Below are 16,391 nucleotides of genomic sequence, written 5' to 3' on the forward strand. Positions count from 1 at the left end.
CTGGGATCACAGGGTCTGACCTCCCAAGAGAAGGTGTATCCAAGGTCACAAAGCTGCCAAGCGTCAGCTGGGTTGAGAAGTGACCTGGTCCTCCTCTTTGGCTGGCTGGGCCAGGCCTGGGAAGTGCTATCAGTGTGGGGTGTTGAGTCCCTGAAAGCCTCCCAGAAGTGGGTGAAGATGGAGCGGGAACTCCACCCCTCCTAGTTAAAGACAGGAATAATCATTCACTTTGCTTAGTGGTACCCAATAAACAAGCTTAGCAGATAAGCGGGAAGATAGGGAAAGGGAATCAGACTTGGGATCCAGGAGCTCGCAGGACCCCGTTCTGCCCCAGGCCACTCAGGAATGGAGAGCTGCTAGCTGGACCTGGGTAGGTCACCATTACTCACTGGGGCTTTTGTCTGGCACGAAAGGTGACGGGAGAAAGGGGCAGATTTTTATCCAGGCAGCCACCGTGGGTGTGGACACTGAGTCATAAGGAAAGAAATGCAGTTCAGAAGCAAAGAGGGAGGAGCCAGGTCCTCTGAGCTCTTCTGAGAAACCAGGGCCCAGTCAAGCTCTGCAGCTAGAGTGGGAACTGCGGATGACAGCGGGTCAGAAGCTTGGTGGGAGAAGGCTGGCCCAGCGGAAAGGCATAGGAGACGGATGAGGATGTCAGGGATTCCTTTAAAGAAAAAAAGAGGTGGCGTTATGACAGTAAAACTAATTCAGGTCAAGGGAGTGGGACTGGGCAGAAGTGATGAGTAAAGCCGGGTGGAGTCTTGCCATGGGAGTCAAGAGTCCGCTGGATCACGCAGGGGTGGGGACATGGTGATAGGGAAGCACCTCCCAGGACCGACGGGCTGCAATGTGATCAGTGCCCCACAGAAAGGACTAAGGTCTGTATCCCAGCAGCCCCAGTTCACACCCAAATGCAAGGCTGTAGGACCAAGTCTTGAAAGCCTGAGATCAGCGGCCTGTGCCAGGAATAAGGCTCTCTCTGGAGGCAAGGCCGGGAGCAGTGGCCGGTCACTGGCTGCACAGCCCAGAGCAGATGCCACAGAGCCAGGGCTCAGCTCCAGGGCGCTATGAAATTCTCTCCCCAAGGCCCCAGGGCCCACTGGGAAAGGACACCCCACTGCTGCCCAGCCTGCTCCAGTCCCTGTGCCATCAGGGACACCTCGGGGAGTGCTAGAGCCTCCCAGTCACCTCTCTGATGAGTTACTCTGAAATAATGCTGAACCACTGGTAAAAGACAGGTCCTTAAACTTCACACCATACAGCAACGTAAATTCAAATGCTAAATGTAAAAAATAAAACCAAAATAGCCATAATAAAATATAGGAAAATATTTTTCAGCTCTAGGGTGGTGAAGGAGTTTCTACCCATAAAGGCAAACAAAGAAAATATAAAAGCACACAGTGTGATAGATTTGATTACCTCTAAAAGCTATAAAAATAAAACAAAATCATCACTAAAGAAAAGAAAAAGGGGCCGGGCACAGTGGCTCACGCTTATAATCCTAGCACTCTGGGAGGCCGAGGCGGGTGGATCACCTGAGGTTGGGAGTTTGAGACCAGCCTGGGCAACATGGTAAAACCCCCGTGTCTACTAAAAATACAAAAAATTACCCGGGTGTGGTGGTACATGCGTGTAATCCCAGCTACTCTGGAGGCAGACGCATGAGAATTGCTTGAACCCGGGTGGCAGAGGTTGCAGTGAGCCGAGATTGCGCCACTGCACTCCAGCCTGGGTGACAGAGCAAGACTCCGTCTCAAAAAAATAAAATAAAATAAAAAATAAAATAAAATAAAATTGTCGGACTAAGAATAAAAAAAACCTGGCTGGGCGCGGTGGGTCACGCCTGTAATCTCAACACTCTGTGAGGCCGCAGTAGGCAGATCACGAGGTCAGGAGATCGAGACCATCCTGCCCAACATGGTGAAACCCCGACTCTACCAAAAATACAAAAATTAGTGGTGGTGCGTGCCTGTAATCCCAGCTACTCGGGAGGCTGAGGCATGAGAATTGCTTGAACCCGGGAGGCGGAGGTTGTGGTGAGCTGAGATCGCACCACTGCACTCCAGCCTGGTGACAGAGTGAGACACTGTCTCAAAAAAACAAAACAAAACAAAACAACAACAACAACAAAAAAAAAAAACCTTGAAATCGTCAAAGTGGGAAAATGCTGGCCTGTCCTGTATCAGAAAGGGCCTCCCATTCTTTGGGATCTTGCATCTCTCGGTCTCAACCAACTCCCCTGCCTGTGGGATTTATTTCCCATCCTACTCTCTCTTTTGAAAAGCAGATTTCATCTTGTTCTCTGCCCAAAATACCTAAATCTGCTCTTTCTACTTCTTTACTCTGAAGCTCCCCAGAACTCGCTGAGGCCATTACAGAGCTCTATTGGGCTGGACTGGGGAGAGGTTTCTAAGGTGGAATTGGTGGGATTTAGTGGAAGACTTTAGACCTGGTGGGAAAGGAGAGGGAAGAACAGAGATTTGTACTCTGGAGAGCTGGGTGGATGGTGAGCAAGGCAACAGGAGAAGCAGGTGCAGACAATCAGAGGAGTTTCACACGGCCATGGGCTGGGGGGTGAGGAATGAGGATGCTGGAAGTTCAGGACAGGTCTGGATCTGGGCACAATGAATGTATGAGGAATGGTTGAAGTAACTGGCGTGGATGAGTTCAGCCAGCAGTGGGAGAAAGAGCAAGCAGGCCCATGGGTAGACTCCTTGGGACTCCTCCCTTAAGAGGTGGGAAGGACCCTAAAACAGGGAAACAGGCAGCAAGCCGACCAGTAGCTCCAGTGAGAGGGTAGTGGAGGCAGGAAAACACAGGCAGTTCTACTCCTGGTGGCAGAAGTGGTCACTGACAAATGGTTTACTGCAAATTTTTTTTTTTTTTTTTGAGACAAGGTCTTACTTTGTTACCCAGGTTGGAATGTAGCAGTGCGATCTCGGCTCACTGCAGCCTTGACCTCTCTGGGCTCAAGCAATCCCCCCGCCTCAGCTCCCTCAAGTAGGTGGAACTACAGGTGGGCACCATCACACCCAGCTAATTTTTTGTATTTTTCGTAGAGATGGGGTTTTGCCATGTTGCCCAGGCTGGTCTCGAACTCCTGGCCTCAAGCAGTCCACCTACCTTGGCCTCCCAAAGTGCCAGGATTATAGGCTTGTGCCACCATGCCCAGCTGGTTTACTTTTTTTTTTTTTTTTTTTTTGAGACGGAGTCTTGCTCTGTCGCCCAGGCTGGAGTGCAGTGGCATGATCTTGGCTCGCTGCAAGCTCCGCCTCCCGGGTTCACGCCATTCTCGTGCCTCAGCCTCCTGAGTAGCTGGGACTACAGGCGCCCGCCAACACGTCCGGCTAATTTTTTGTATTTTTAGTAGAGACGGGGTTTCACCGTGTTAGCCAGGATGGTCTCAATCTCCTGACCTCGTGATCCGCCCGCCTTGGCCTCCCAAAGTGCTGGGATTACAGACTTGAGCCACCGCGCCCGGCTGGTTTACATTTTTAATAAAATAATTGTCAGGATTTACAATTAAGCAAATTTCTCATAAATCTGGATTTCTGGCTTCCCTCAAAACATCAGCAGATCCAGCAACACTGGGCACCTATTTTAGCACAGCAATAACCAGGGGGAGCTGAACACAAGCCACTCCACTATATTTTTATTTTTTATTATTTCGAGACAGAGTCTCGCTGTGTCGCCTAGGCTGGAGTGCAGTGGTGCGATCTTGGCTCACTGCAACCTCCGCCTCCCGGGTTCAAGTGATTCTCCTGCCTCCGCCTTCCAAGTAGCTGGGATTACAGGCGCCCGCCACCACGCCCAGCTAATTGTTGTATTTTTAGTAGAGACGGGGTTTTGCCATGTTGGCCAGCCTGGTCTCGAACTCCTGACCTCAGGTGATCCACCCTCCTCGGCCTCCAGAAGTGCTGGGATTCCGGGCTGAGCCGCCGCGCCCAGCTGAGATGTTTCCTTTGAGAATGAAGAAGTCCTCGTCTGTGCTCGTCCAGAGCTCTCACTGAATATGGCCAGAGTTTGCTCCATAAAGCCCCCAGATAAATCCACATTTGGGTGGCCGTGTGCGGTGGCTCATGCCTGGAATCCCAGCACTCTGGGAGGCCGAGGCAGGTGGATCATCTGAGGTTGGGAGTTCGAGACCAGCCTGGGCAACATGGTGAAACCCCGTCTCTACTAAAAATACAAAAAATTAGCCGGGCATTGTGGCAGGTGCCTGTAGTCCCAGCTACTAGGGAGACTGAGGCAGGAGAATCGCTTGAACCCAGGAGGTGGAGGTTGCAGTGAGCTGAGATCGCACCACTGTACTCCAGGCTGGGCAACAAGCGTGAAATTCTGTCTCAAAACAAACAAGCCCACATTTGGCCTTGAAGGCAGGAATCTGGGACACATATGTGTGAAGTAAGGATCCTGTGTCAGACCAGACAGGGACTCCCCTTTTCCCAGCAGGAGACACAGTTTCCAAATGGCCAGTCTCTGGGCACAGGCCCCTGCTCACCGGTGTCCCAGGAGGGGGCCTGCTCAGCAGTGCTCTCTGGGCCGCATTCTCATTCTGTCTCTGGACAGCAGCTGCACAAGCTGCCATTTCCCTGGGGCCTGACTGGCTCCTCGAGCCAGCCAAGTGCCCCAGCTGGGAACTTCCTGGCTCTGGTTTTTAGATTCTGGGGCCACATTCCCTGAATGGGTCCACCAGATGGCAGGCAGCCTTTCCTCTTCCCAGATTGATACTAGTTCACACACCCTGCCTGGGGAGGAGGCCTGGCTGTTTTTCTGGCAATTGCTACCTTCTCCAGGAAGCTCAAAAAGCACATCAGTTTTGTGTTGTTTTGTAAGTGAAATATTTGGAGCTGCCATATTTAAAAAAAATAATTAAACCTCTCTTTCATTATACAATTATGTATTGCCAAAGAATAACTTACCTAATAATCAGTTATTTCCTATTGATTCTGGTCCAACATGTACTTTAACTAGACATTTTATTTTGCGCTTTCACTAACTACATAATTACCTGCACTACTGCCAAATACAAAGTTCTGTGAAGATTTGATAGCATAATTTTTTTTTCTCGTTCTGTCCCCCAGGCTGGAGTGCAGTGGCATGATCTTGGCTCACTGCAACCTCCGCCACCCGGGTTCAAGCGATTCTCCTGACTCAGCGTCCCAAGTAGCTGGGATTACAGGTGTCCACCACCATGCCCGGCTAATTTTTTGTATTTTTAGTAGAGACGGGGTTTCACCATGTTGGCCAGGCTGGTCTCAAACTCCTGACCTCAGGTGATCCACCCGCCTCGGCCTCCCAAAGTGCTTGGATTACAGGCGTGAGCCACTGCGTCTGGCCCCAACATCTGCTTTCACTAGATATTTTATTTTGCGCTTTCACTAACTACTTAATTATCTGCACTACTGCCAAATACAAAGTTCCGTGAAGATTTGGTAGCATAAATGAAGAATTCTAAGTAATCCCACTGACTACATGTCACTCATTCATCATAGGCTGGAAAATAATATTACCTTAAAGGGCTAAACTCTGAAGGTGAAAGATGCTTTTTTCCTTCCCCGTGTCGTATCACTGCAGTCTCCATCCCTAGAGGTGGGTCAGACGAGCCTGGAAGTACATTTCCACATGAAGTGCAGCACTTGCCATAGACTTTTGAGTTGTGGCACAAGATCCCAGTCTTGGCTTCTTGGACCTGAGTTCAAATCCCATTTCTATGACTGAGCTCCGTAGATAACCTTACAGCAAGTCACTGACACTCTCTGAGCTTCCATTTCCTTCAGCCACCACGCAGGCACATCACACAGGCTGACGGGGTTCCTAAATGAGACAGTGTGTGTGGAGGGTGGACCATCAATGTTGGCCCCCGGTCCTCCCTCCATCACATCAAGTATGGGTTTTGCTCTTTGTCAACAGTGGTACTTTACACCTGCAGGCATACACGTGAGGTCTCAGCCTTTTCATCTGAGTCTACTGGTAGAAGGTTTTCTGAATGGAAATTGAAAATTCAAAGAATCAGAAGAGGAGCAAGTGTTTCCACCCTCTGCTGAGATCTCAGTCCTTCTCACACTTAAGCACTGCTCTAACTCTGTGAAGTGAGAATTCCTCATCTGTGGCATAAGGAAGACAAGGCTTAGTAAACGGACTTAATCCGTGCAAGGAATGGACCTGGACGGGAACCCAGGTCTGAACGTCGAAGTCTTGCTCTTTCCTGCCTCTCGCTCCCCTGGGGTGGGTGGAAAAGGGTCTTGGGTTTACACCTGCCTGGCCCTCTCAGAGCACCGTTCGTGAGCCAGTTCTGCCAAGTCCGGCTGTACTTTTCCTCTACCCCTTCTCCTTTCAGTTCCCCTGTGAGGGAAGCACCCATAATCTTCCTCTTCCCTAAGGAAACCCACGCTTCTGCTTGGATTGAGACTGGCAGACAGGCTACACCTCAAAGGGCACCTCGAGGGGCAAGGGCGTTCCGTAGTCACAACATAGTCCCTGGAGTACAAAGCACAGCCTCCTCCACCAGGCAGCATTAGCTGCTCCAACCAGCAATTTAAAACATCAACCGCTGTTTTAGTCATTTGGCTGAGTCACAGCAGAGGATGTGAATGTCACAGAGCAGAGCAGGAACGCCGGGGCACGTGTGACACCCATCATCAGTGGGGCGGGCGCCTTACGGGCCTCTAATACTGCGCTGGCACTCACACCGAGAGCTGTGTACTCGGAATTACTAGAGAGGTTCAACACATCAGTGCTGCCTGCAGGAGGCAGGAGCCAATTCATTCTATTCAGCCTCTTCTGGGTTTTACTGAGGTTAGTGCCTATTCAGCAAACCAAGTCTCCTGTGCACCAACTTCCCTAAAAAGGCCATGACCCTTTCCTGAGGGAACCCCCTCTATCGCCATAAACCTGCTGCACCTTTGAAATGCTCCTTCTTCCAGAGGGCTCTTTTTTTTTTTTTGGGACGGAGTCTCGCTCTGTCGCCCAGGCTGGAGTGCAGTGGCGCAATTTCGGCTCACTGCAAGCTCCGCCTCCTGGGTTCACGCCATTCTCCTGCCTCAGCCTCTCCGAGTAGCTGGGACTACAGGCGCCTGCCACCACGCCCGGCTAACTTTTTGTATTTTTAGTAGAGACGGGGTTTCACTGTGGTCTCGATCTCCTGACCTCGTGATCCGCCCGCCTCGGCCTCCCAAAGTGCTGGGATTACAAGCGTGAGCCACCGCGCCCGGCCTCCAGAGGGCTCTTGACTGACTTTTCCTACCTGGACCCTCCTCACCCTAAGGTGCACAACTGCTGGTGGCCACATCTGATCCTGTACCACAAACATAAGGGGAGATGGGATCCTCCTTGAGCCCACACAGACCCCAGGGTTAGTAAGATCCATGTTCTCCCCAGAAACGCCCCTTGTGAGAAGCAAGGCCTGGCTAACCGACAGCATCTACCCCACACAGAACCCTCAACTTCTGATATAAGCAACACACAACATGCATGTTAGCCAGCCAACCAGAGCAACCCCAAACAAGGGTCAACAAAAGAACACTGAACCCAGCTGCTTTTTTTTTTTTTTTGAGACTGAGTCTCACTCTGTTGCCCAGGCTGGAGTACAGTTGCACAATCTTGGCTCACTGCAACCTCCGCCTCCCGGGTTCAAGCGATTCTCCTGCCTCAGCCTCCTGAGTAGCTGGGATTACAAGCATACACCACCACGCCCAGCTCATTTTTGTATTCTTAGTAGAAATGGGGTTTCACCATGTTGGTCAGGCTGGTCTTGAACTCTGGACCTTGTGATCCACCCGCCTCTGCCTCCCAAAGTGCTGGGATTACAGGCATGAACCACCGCGCCCTGCCTTCTGAACCCAGCTGCTTTCTTGGAGATCTTGGTATTACTCCTGGAACATAAGGCTTTTGGAAAACTACTGTTTGAAGATCACTCAGCATTTCCTCTCCAGTATCTTCATTAACTAGATATCAAGAAAAACTTGATCCAAAGGACTGGCCCTGGATATATTCTAGGGTAGGACAGCTGGAAAGAATAGAAAAAATAGTCAGCTGGGACCATTAAAAAAACATTAAAAGGTCGAAAGAGATTATACCAGGTAAAGAGACCATGGCTAGTGTTTTTTTCTCTTTCTACTTTTATTTTTCAAATCTTATTTCTGTGAAAATGTATTTGTTTACATAAAAATACAAATCTAGGTAGCAACTGGGTATTTCAAGCAAACACCATGGACAGAATCGTCTCCATTCCCACGGGGAAGTGAAGGCGCTTTGATAAAAGGGCCAAGGGTGCCCTCGTGTGGCCACGGCGGGAAATGCCGCGGCTTCAGCAGAAAGGCGGGGCTCCAGGAGCTGGTCATGAAGTCATCAGCTCCCTTCTTTCAAAAGGCCTCGGATTTCCCCCAGGCTTTTCCATCTTTTCCACTCCTTGCAGTTTTGTTATTCCTGTCAGAACTTAGAAGTTCGAGTGCTCACATGGTAAGCTTTGATTTCCATCGAGAGGAAAGGCTTTATGTTTTATAAAAAAATATATACTAATCTACACGAAGCTTAGGATGAGTTGAAAGGCCACTGCAGAGCCGCGGCCCTGCCAGGACACGCAGCAGAGGTCTGGAGTGGGGACAGTGCGGCCAGCATGTGTGGGGAAGGAACCAGGCTGACGGAGGCAAAGCAGATTCCGAAGCACAAAAGCAGCTTTAGTTTGCCTGGAAAACAGGCTCAGCTTCTGTCAGCTTCTGTCTCCACTTCAGTTATCAGGAGACCAGAAGCCGATTCTAGGGACCAGAAGAGAATTTAGGATCACACCACAAAGATTTAATTTCATACCAACCCAACAACATGAATGTGATCTCTGGACACTTCAGGAGAGTAACACTCAAGATTATGACATGAGTCAATAACCTATTTCTTCAAAGAAAAACTTGCCCACCTGTGCCAAAGGTATATGCTGTGAAACAACACACAATTATAAAGCATATGCATGACCAAAACAATGTTTAGATGTCCTTTAAAAATATTTTCAATGTTCTCTCACTAGGCAGCCTAAGAAAATCTTCTCAGGGAAGGAAATGGAAACATCTAAATGCACAGAAGGCACTCGGCTCCAGACTGAAAGCTGGCCTGCTCACGGGTTCTGTTCTTTTTTTTTTTTTTGGAGACAGTCTCATTCTGTCGCCCAGGCTGTAGTACAGTGGCGTTCTCGGCTCACTGCAACCTCTGCCTCCCAGGTTCAAATGAGTCTCCTGCCTCAGCCTCCCGAGTAGCTGGAATTACAGGTGCGCGCTATCATGCCTGGCTCATTTTTGTATTTTGAGTAGAGATGGGGTTTCACCATGTTGGCCAGGCTGGTCTCAAACTCCTGACCTCATGTGATGTGCCCACCTCAGCCTCACAGTGCTGGGATTACAGGCATGAGCCACTGCGCCCAGCCACTGTCATGGATTTTTTAAAACTCTAAGGTCATTAGCTTAACATCTATGAAATCTCCTCCATGACAGGAAGCCTTAAACCTAGGGACAGAAACACACTAAGACACAGAAACACCTTCTGTGCCTCAATACACAGAGCATTCTCTGGAAATCCCTAAGACACAGACTTAAAGGCCAGTGCTGTGCCTGAAAGACATTTTGAACAGGCAAGGAGTGTAAGTCAATACATTAGTGTTAGAACACGGAAAAATACTTGTAAGATGTTAAATGAAAAAAGGACCGGAATATAAAACTGAATATGCAGCATGAGTACCACCAGTTAAACCCACACACTCACACACCCTGTCTACAGAGAGACTGGAAAGCAATGCGCCAATACCAAAAGTGGTTATGTCACAGAAGGTTGGGACTGGGGTGATTTTGTTGTTTTGACTTTCATTTTTCCAAATCTTTAATGAGCATGTGCCACTCTTTCATAATGAAACAAGCAAACAATAAGTACTTACTACTTACTGAATGAATAGTTGCCACTTAAACAATTATCCTAAAATTATACCAAGGAAACTACGTTTGGGTCCAGCAAATGACTCAAATGTGATATTCACTCGAGGTAAGGATAGTGGGATGGTGTGGGCTAGCACAGTAGAAAATTTCTAGACCAGCGGAATCCACGGTCCTGAATTGAGTCTTGGCTCTGTGTGACCCTGGGTATTGTTTTTTGCAGCCTGACACGTGAATGCTTGGACTAGAATAATGATTCTTAATCCTTAGTGGGTTATTGACCACTTTGTCTATGTCTGAGGGTTTTGGGAACCCTCTCTCCAGGAAAAACACACACACACGCTCACAGAGCTTTTAGAAGTAACTCTAGGAGGTATATGGACTCTCTGGAGGTCCACGGACCAGGTTAAGAACACTGGTCAGAGGCTGGGAGTGGTGGCTCACGGCTGTAATCCCAGCACTTTGGGAGGCCAAGGTGGGCAGATCACCTGAGATCATGAGTTCAAGATTAGCCTGGCCAACATGGTGAAATCCCATCTCTACCAAAAACAGAATTAGCCAGGCATGGTGGCACGTGCCTGTAATTCCAGCTACTCAGGAGGCTGAGGCAGGAGAATTGCTTGAACCCGGGAGGCGGGGGTTGCAGTGAGCTGAGATTGCGCCACTACACTCCAGCCTAGACAACAAGAGTGAAACTCCATCTCATAACAATCAATCAATCAAAAAGCCACTGGCCAGTATGCTGTCTTCTCTAGCTCCAGCTCCACAGCCAAATTAAAGCACAGTAGTTCCACTTCCTGTGTCTCTGCCGAGGGCCCGATCCAAGTGCTGCCAAGATATGCCAAGGTCACCAGCTTCCTGTCCTCACCAACAGCCACCTCTCAGAAGGCTGGCTTAACTACTCAGTCTTCTTAGCAGATGGCAAGAAGCTCTGGCAAAGATTTTAGTCTAAATAGAACCCTCAGCTGCTGATGCAACATCAAGCTGTTAAAGTCAAGCACAGCAGAAGGTCACCCCTTTTCTGGGGGGATTGCTACTGAACCCTGGCATTCCAATTAGAAACGTGTTTTAAGGACATGGTTACCCCGGCCTCAGAACTCTCCAATGTGAGTAGGTTAAGTACAGGGGGGATTACAAGTGAAGCCACAAAAAAACAGTATTTGATCAGCAACAAAATATCTGAGACTTTCTTAAGCTACCTACAGCACATACTATTTTGTTCCATTTCTCATTTCTGTCATCAGCTAACCCCAGGATTCAAATAGGACCGCGGGTTTTTAATTTGTGAATATTCTTATATTAAAAACAAAACAGGCTCTACTTCAAATGTCCGAACAAAAATCATACAGTAGTAAAACTGCTACAAAATGGTACTGTCAACAGGCTGGAGGTGGGAGTATGGGTGCCTTCTGTGTGCCTCAGTCACGCCTGGGAGTTTTGCCTACCTAATTCTGCTCCTGAAATAAGCAACATCAAAACAGCCATGTGTCAGGAATGTGCCATTTACCGGGTGGTCCCCAGACTCTGCTCCTCCTTCCCAGCATTACTAAGGTTTCTCTCCCCGATTCCCCACCCCCCACCATACGGCTCCCTTTGTGGGACTGATGCAAGGTAGGCCCCATCTTGAAGAGTGACCTAGAAGAGGGTACCTCCAACTGGAACAGGACCTCCAACTGGAGGCAGAGAGCTCCCCCTCCTCAAGAAACACCCTTGGGTGACAGAGAGAGCATGATATTCTAGGCAGTGCTGCCCAGCCCAGACTCCACAAACAACCCTTTTGGCCTTGCAGAGGCAGTCCAAAGCTGAGGGGGCCAGCTTGAGCCAACTTGCAATCCCTCGGGAGTTTACTGAGGGCTTTTTGTTGTTACTGATGACCACAATTCCTCCTTGTAAACGGCCGCACTACAACTCCCTGTAACTCCAAAAGCGGGAAGGAGGTGGGGGGAGGTGGGGGACAGATTCATAGGTTTTTGTTTTCGAAGATAATTCCACATCGTGCTACTAACGGGCCGCTGCTAGGATTCCTCTTGCCACCCCACAGGCCACTCCAAAGCAAGTTACTATAAACACATTTCCAACGGTGCGAGAACTTTCTAGTTAACTGGCAACAAGCCTGAAAATTTGGTTACGTATGTAGGTACAAAGCTGGTTCATCAGATCCCTGTTCTGGCCCTCAACCCAGTGCATCTCAACTAAGGCATCGTCCACCTCCTTCTTAACGTTTATCAAACACTTAAACAGGTACTGTCCGGCCACTCCTGGGAGGCGTTTCCCCCTTTCAGCCACTGGGCTGCTGAACTGCTCAGAAGCCTCTTGGTCCTGTGCTCCGTTGCTAGAGCCTTGACAACTTTCCAAAACCTCCACCCCTCCCTTTTCCTCACTCCTTTCATCCTCCATGGGTTCCGGGTTTTCCTCCTGGGACAGGGACTCCTGGCTCGGGCACGGGCCCTCCACAGTGGCAGGCTCGCCTTCCTGCAGAGCAGGCCCACAGGGGGGCTTCTCCTGGGGGCCCCTGGCCAATTCTTGGCTATTGCCAGACTCTTTGGGGGTGGCCTTTTTCTCTTCCAAGGCCTGAATGACGTCCTCGGGAGCTCGGGGAACTTCTCTCAGTTGTCTCACTCGCTCCCTTTTCTTTCTCCTTAAATGAATCCAGGAGTTTTCTATGGCTGTTAGGAAAAGGCTAACTTCCTCTTTTCCACAGGGAACTCGTTTATGCTGGACCTGTTTGGAGGAAAAACAGAATTTTATGGGAAATCACTTTTCCCCTCTCTCCAAACTCTCAATAAAAAAAAAAAGAAAAAAGAGAGAAGGATCATTGCGAGTACTTCGTCAATATGGTTAAGCAGGTACCTTCAAATCAGTGAGAATTTTTTCAATCCATGTCGTGACGACGACTATGCCTTCCACCGTCTCCGAGCCCAGAGGTGATGCTTTGAGGGACAGTTCCTTCATCACAGACGCCAGCACCACAAATGTAATGGGTTTCCGTGGTTTCTCTAATTTTCTTCGCTTACTTGGTGGTGACTGCAAGAAAAAGGAAGCATGGAAAAGAGGAGAAAGTTATCCGAATAATTAAACCTCATGCATTGTAATGAACTCAGAGAAAATTTCCACAATTTCTGCTACCAATCATAGAGCACTGAAAACACAAAGGGTTTTGTGTGTGTTATTTCCAGCACTTAAAACAACCCTGCAAGGTGCAGTCATTCACGCCTATAATCCCAGCACTCTGGGGGGCCATCGCAGGAGGATCACTTGAGCCCAGGAGTTTGAGATCAGCCCGGGGAACATAGTAAGACCTCCATCTCTAAAAAAATGTTTAAAACTAGTCAGCCACAATGGTGTACGTCTGTGGTCCCGGCTACTCTGAAAGCAGAGGAGGGAGGATCATTTGAGCCCAAGACTTCCAGGCTGCAGTGAGCTCTGATTGCACTACCGCAATCTAGTCCAGGAAACAGGGTGAGACCGTCTCTTAAGAAAAAAAAATTTTTTTTAATTAAAAAAGTAGGCCGGGCACGGTGGCTCACGCTTGTAATCCCAGCACTTTGGGAGGCCGAGGCGGGCGGATCACGAGGTCAGGAGATCAAGACCACGGTGAAACCCTGTCTGTACTAAAAATACAAAAATTAGCCGGGCGTGGTGGCGGGCGCCTGTAGTCCCAGCTACTCAGGAGGCTGAGGCAGGAGAATGGCGTGAACCCGGGAGGCGGAGCTTGCAGTGAGCCGAGATTGCGCCACTGCACTCCAGCCTGGGCGACAGAGCAAGACTCCGTCTCAAAAAAAAAAGTAAGAGCCCCACCAGATAGTTTAGGCATCTCCCTATTTTACAAAAGGGAAAACGAAGACACAGAAAGGCTATGTCACACAGCTCAAGGTCACACAGTAACTGCAGTTAGGACTGAATGCCAAACCCACGTTCTTTCCAGCCGCACCACACTGCCTTTGTTCTGGCTATCGGGATGTAACTCCTCCAACTGCTAAACGTCCTTCATGTACCCGTGGTACCCAAAGCAGACCTGCACAATTATTTATTTCATGACAACTCAAGGACCCTGGGGGCACTGTGTTCTTTGCTAGAAAGAACTGCATGGCATAAACATCATCAAGTTGTAGTTTGAGTTTATATTTGCTGAGGCTTGAGATAAAGCAGCTGGTGAACCACAGCCGTGAGATTACATGCAAGGAAGGATCAGGGCCACTAAGATCACATGGGCAGAGGAGGAGGACTCCTGAATTGTGGCTGATGTTGGGACCAAGCCAGCGGCGAGCCAAGCACTGCCTTTTAGCTGGGGAGGGTGACACCGGCGCTGATGAGAAGACTGGATTTGAAAACTGGTTCCAAGAAAATCATGACTGGCATCTTCCATTCTATCTCAAGCTGGGAAGGTGAATTATACCCTACCCACTAGAGGGACTCAAGTTCCACTTTAAAAACCAGTGGCACTGGCCAGGCGCGGTGGCTCATGCTTGTAATCCTAGCACTTTGGGAGGCCAAGGCAGGCAGATCACTTGAGGTCAGGAGTTCAAGACCACCCTGGCCCACATGGTGAAACCCCGTCTCTACTAAAAATACAAAAATTAGCTGGGCATGGGGGCATGCACCTATAATCCCAGCTACTCGGGAGGCTGAGGCAGAAGAATTGCTTGAACCCAGGAGCCAAAGATTGCAGTGAGCCGAGATTATGCCACTGCACTCCAGTCTGGGCCTGGGCAACAAGAGTGAAACTCCGTCTCAGAAAAAAAATAAAAATAAAAATAAAACAATGCCACCACTGTATTGAAAATTTATTTATTTATTTATTTTTGAGATGGAGTCTCACTCTGTCACTGGAGTGCGGTGGCGCCATCTCGAGTACCTGGGACTACGCCACCAAGCCCAGCCAATTTTTGTATTTTTAGTAGAGACAGGGTTTCACCATGTTGGCCAGGATGGTCTCAATCTCTTGACCTCATGATCTACCCACCTCGGCCTCCCAAAGTGCTGGGATTACAAGTGTGAGCCACCGTGCCCAGCCTGAAAATTTCTTTCTTTAAAGTAAAAACTTTAGGCTGGGTGTGGTGGCTTATGCCTGTAATCTCAGCACTTTGGGAGGCCGAGGCGGCCAGATGAATTGAGCTCAGGAGTTTGAGACCAGCCTGGCCAACATGGTGAAACCCCATCTCTAGTAAAAACACAAAAATTAGCCAGGTGTAGTGGCAGGCGCCTGTAATTCCAGCTACTCGGGAGGCTGAGGCAGGAGAATCACTTGAACCCAGGAGGTGGAGGTTGCAGTGAGATGAGATTGTGCCACTGCACTCCAGCCTGGAGACAGAAGGAGACTGTGTCTCAAAAACAACAACAACAAAAAGGATAAAAAAGAAAAAACACCAAGTCAGGTTTGAAGATCTTTTTCTGCTAAAAGGAATCTGATGACTGCTACTGATCATTCCGGTTGTACCTGGCAACACTGACAGCTCACACGCACACACGCAGACACCACAGGTTCTGATTACTGGGGGAGGTCCTCTAACAAGAACTAACCAGCGGCCTCACACTGCATACATACACAAAAACCTAGCCACTTTATTCTATACTAGGAAACTGTTAAGAAAGGATAAAAAAACAAAGGGTGTGTGTGTGTGTGTGTGTGTGTGTGTGTGTGTGTGTGTGTTTGAAGAACCTGCTCTTGAGAAATAGTGGACTCTTAAGACCTGTCTGAACCTGAACTTGTTCAATTATGTTTCAGACAAGATGAGACAAAATCATATTGACATTAAGACAGTCATATTGTTATTACTCAATCATCCTGCATGAGAAACATAATTTCTAGTCTACTGAGAGGCTAACGCTTTGCAGTAAGGAGCTTACAATAAGAGTATTAAGCTGGGGAAGAAGCGTATTAAGCTGGTGTGTGGGAGGATGATGGGGGTCAAGAATCAGACTCCCCATTCCCCGTCCCAACATCAAAGCCCATGACCATGGAGAGCTTACTGCAACCTGGCCCTCCCCAACAGCCCACCCTGCACAGCAAAGGTCATCTACAAGCGTGGCTAAAAGGGCAGCACTTCCCATCTCTTCTCACAAGAGGAATCATTTTGCTCACAAATTCTGACCAGTAAAGTAAGGATATTGCTGTTTCTCATTACGCTAAAGCTGACCTGCGACACTCTTTCTCCAAAATAAGGACGGGCTTCATCATTTCTAGAGATGAAAAGAAGAAAATACATCTTTACCAACCTGTCAAGAACTCTATCAGGGATACTTTCAGAGTTCTGAGGAAGTCAGAAATCACAAAATCGACAACTTATTACCCAGTTATCTTAGGACTAAAATGAAAACTTCCCTCTCTCAAATATGGCTCCTTCACCTGCATCCTGACCCAACTTTCCCATATATAATGGTCAGTCAACAAACTTGATATTTCTGAAGATTTCTTTTTTTAAAATTTTCCTTTTATTTTTATTTTTTAAATAGAGAGGGGTCTTGCTATACTGATTGCCC

General features: G+C 48.6%; 1 protein-coding gene across 1 annotated transcript in view; it reads right to left on the reverse strand.

Annotated features, from left to right (window-relative positions):
• Positions 1-5,513: 5,513 nt before the first annotated feature.
• The window catches only part of METTL16 (methyltransferase 16, RNA N6-adenosine), a 99,723-nt gene continuing 88,845 nt past the window's right edge, over positions 5,514-16,391 (reverse strand). The window contains exons 9-10 of the mRNA XM_055258429.2: positions 12,762-12,935; positions 5,514-12,632 (exon numbers count right to left, since the gene is read on the reverse strand). Of these exons, the coding sequence (XP_055114404.1) occupies positions 12,009-12,632; positions 12,762-12,935 (798 nt within the window). The 3' untranslated portion in view covers positions 5,514-12,008. The remainder of the gene's footprint in view (positions 12,633-12,761; positions 12,936-16,391) is intronic.

Source organism: Symphalangus syndactylus, chromosome 20 (genome assembly GCF_028878055.3).
Source record: "Symphalangus syndactylus isolate Jambi chromosome 20, NHGRI_mSymSyn1-v2.1_pri, whole genome shotgun sequence".
NCBI lineage: Eukaryota > Metazoa > Chordata > Mammalia > Primates > Hylobatidae > Symphalangus > Symphalangus syndactylus.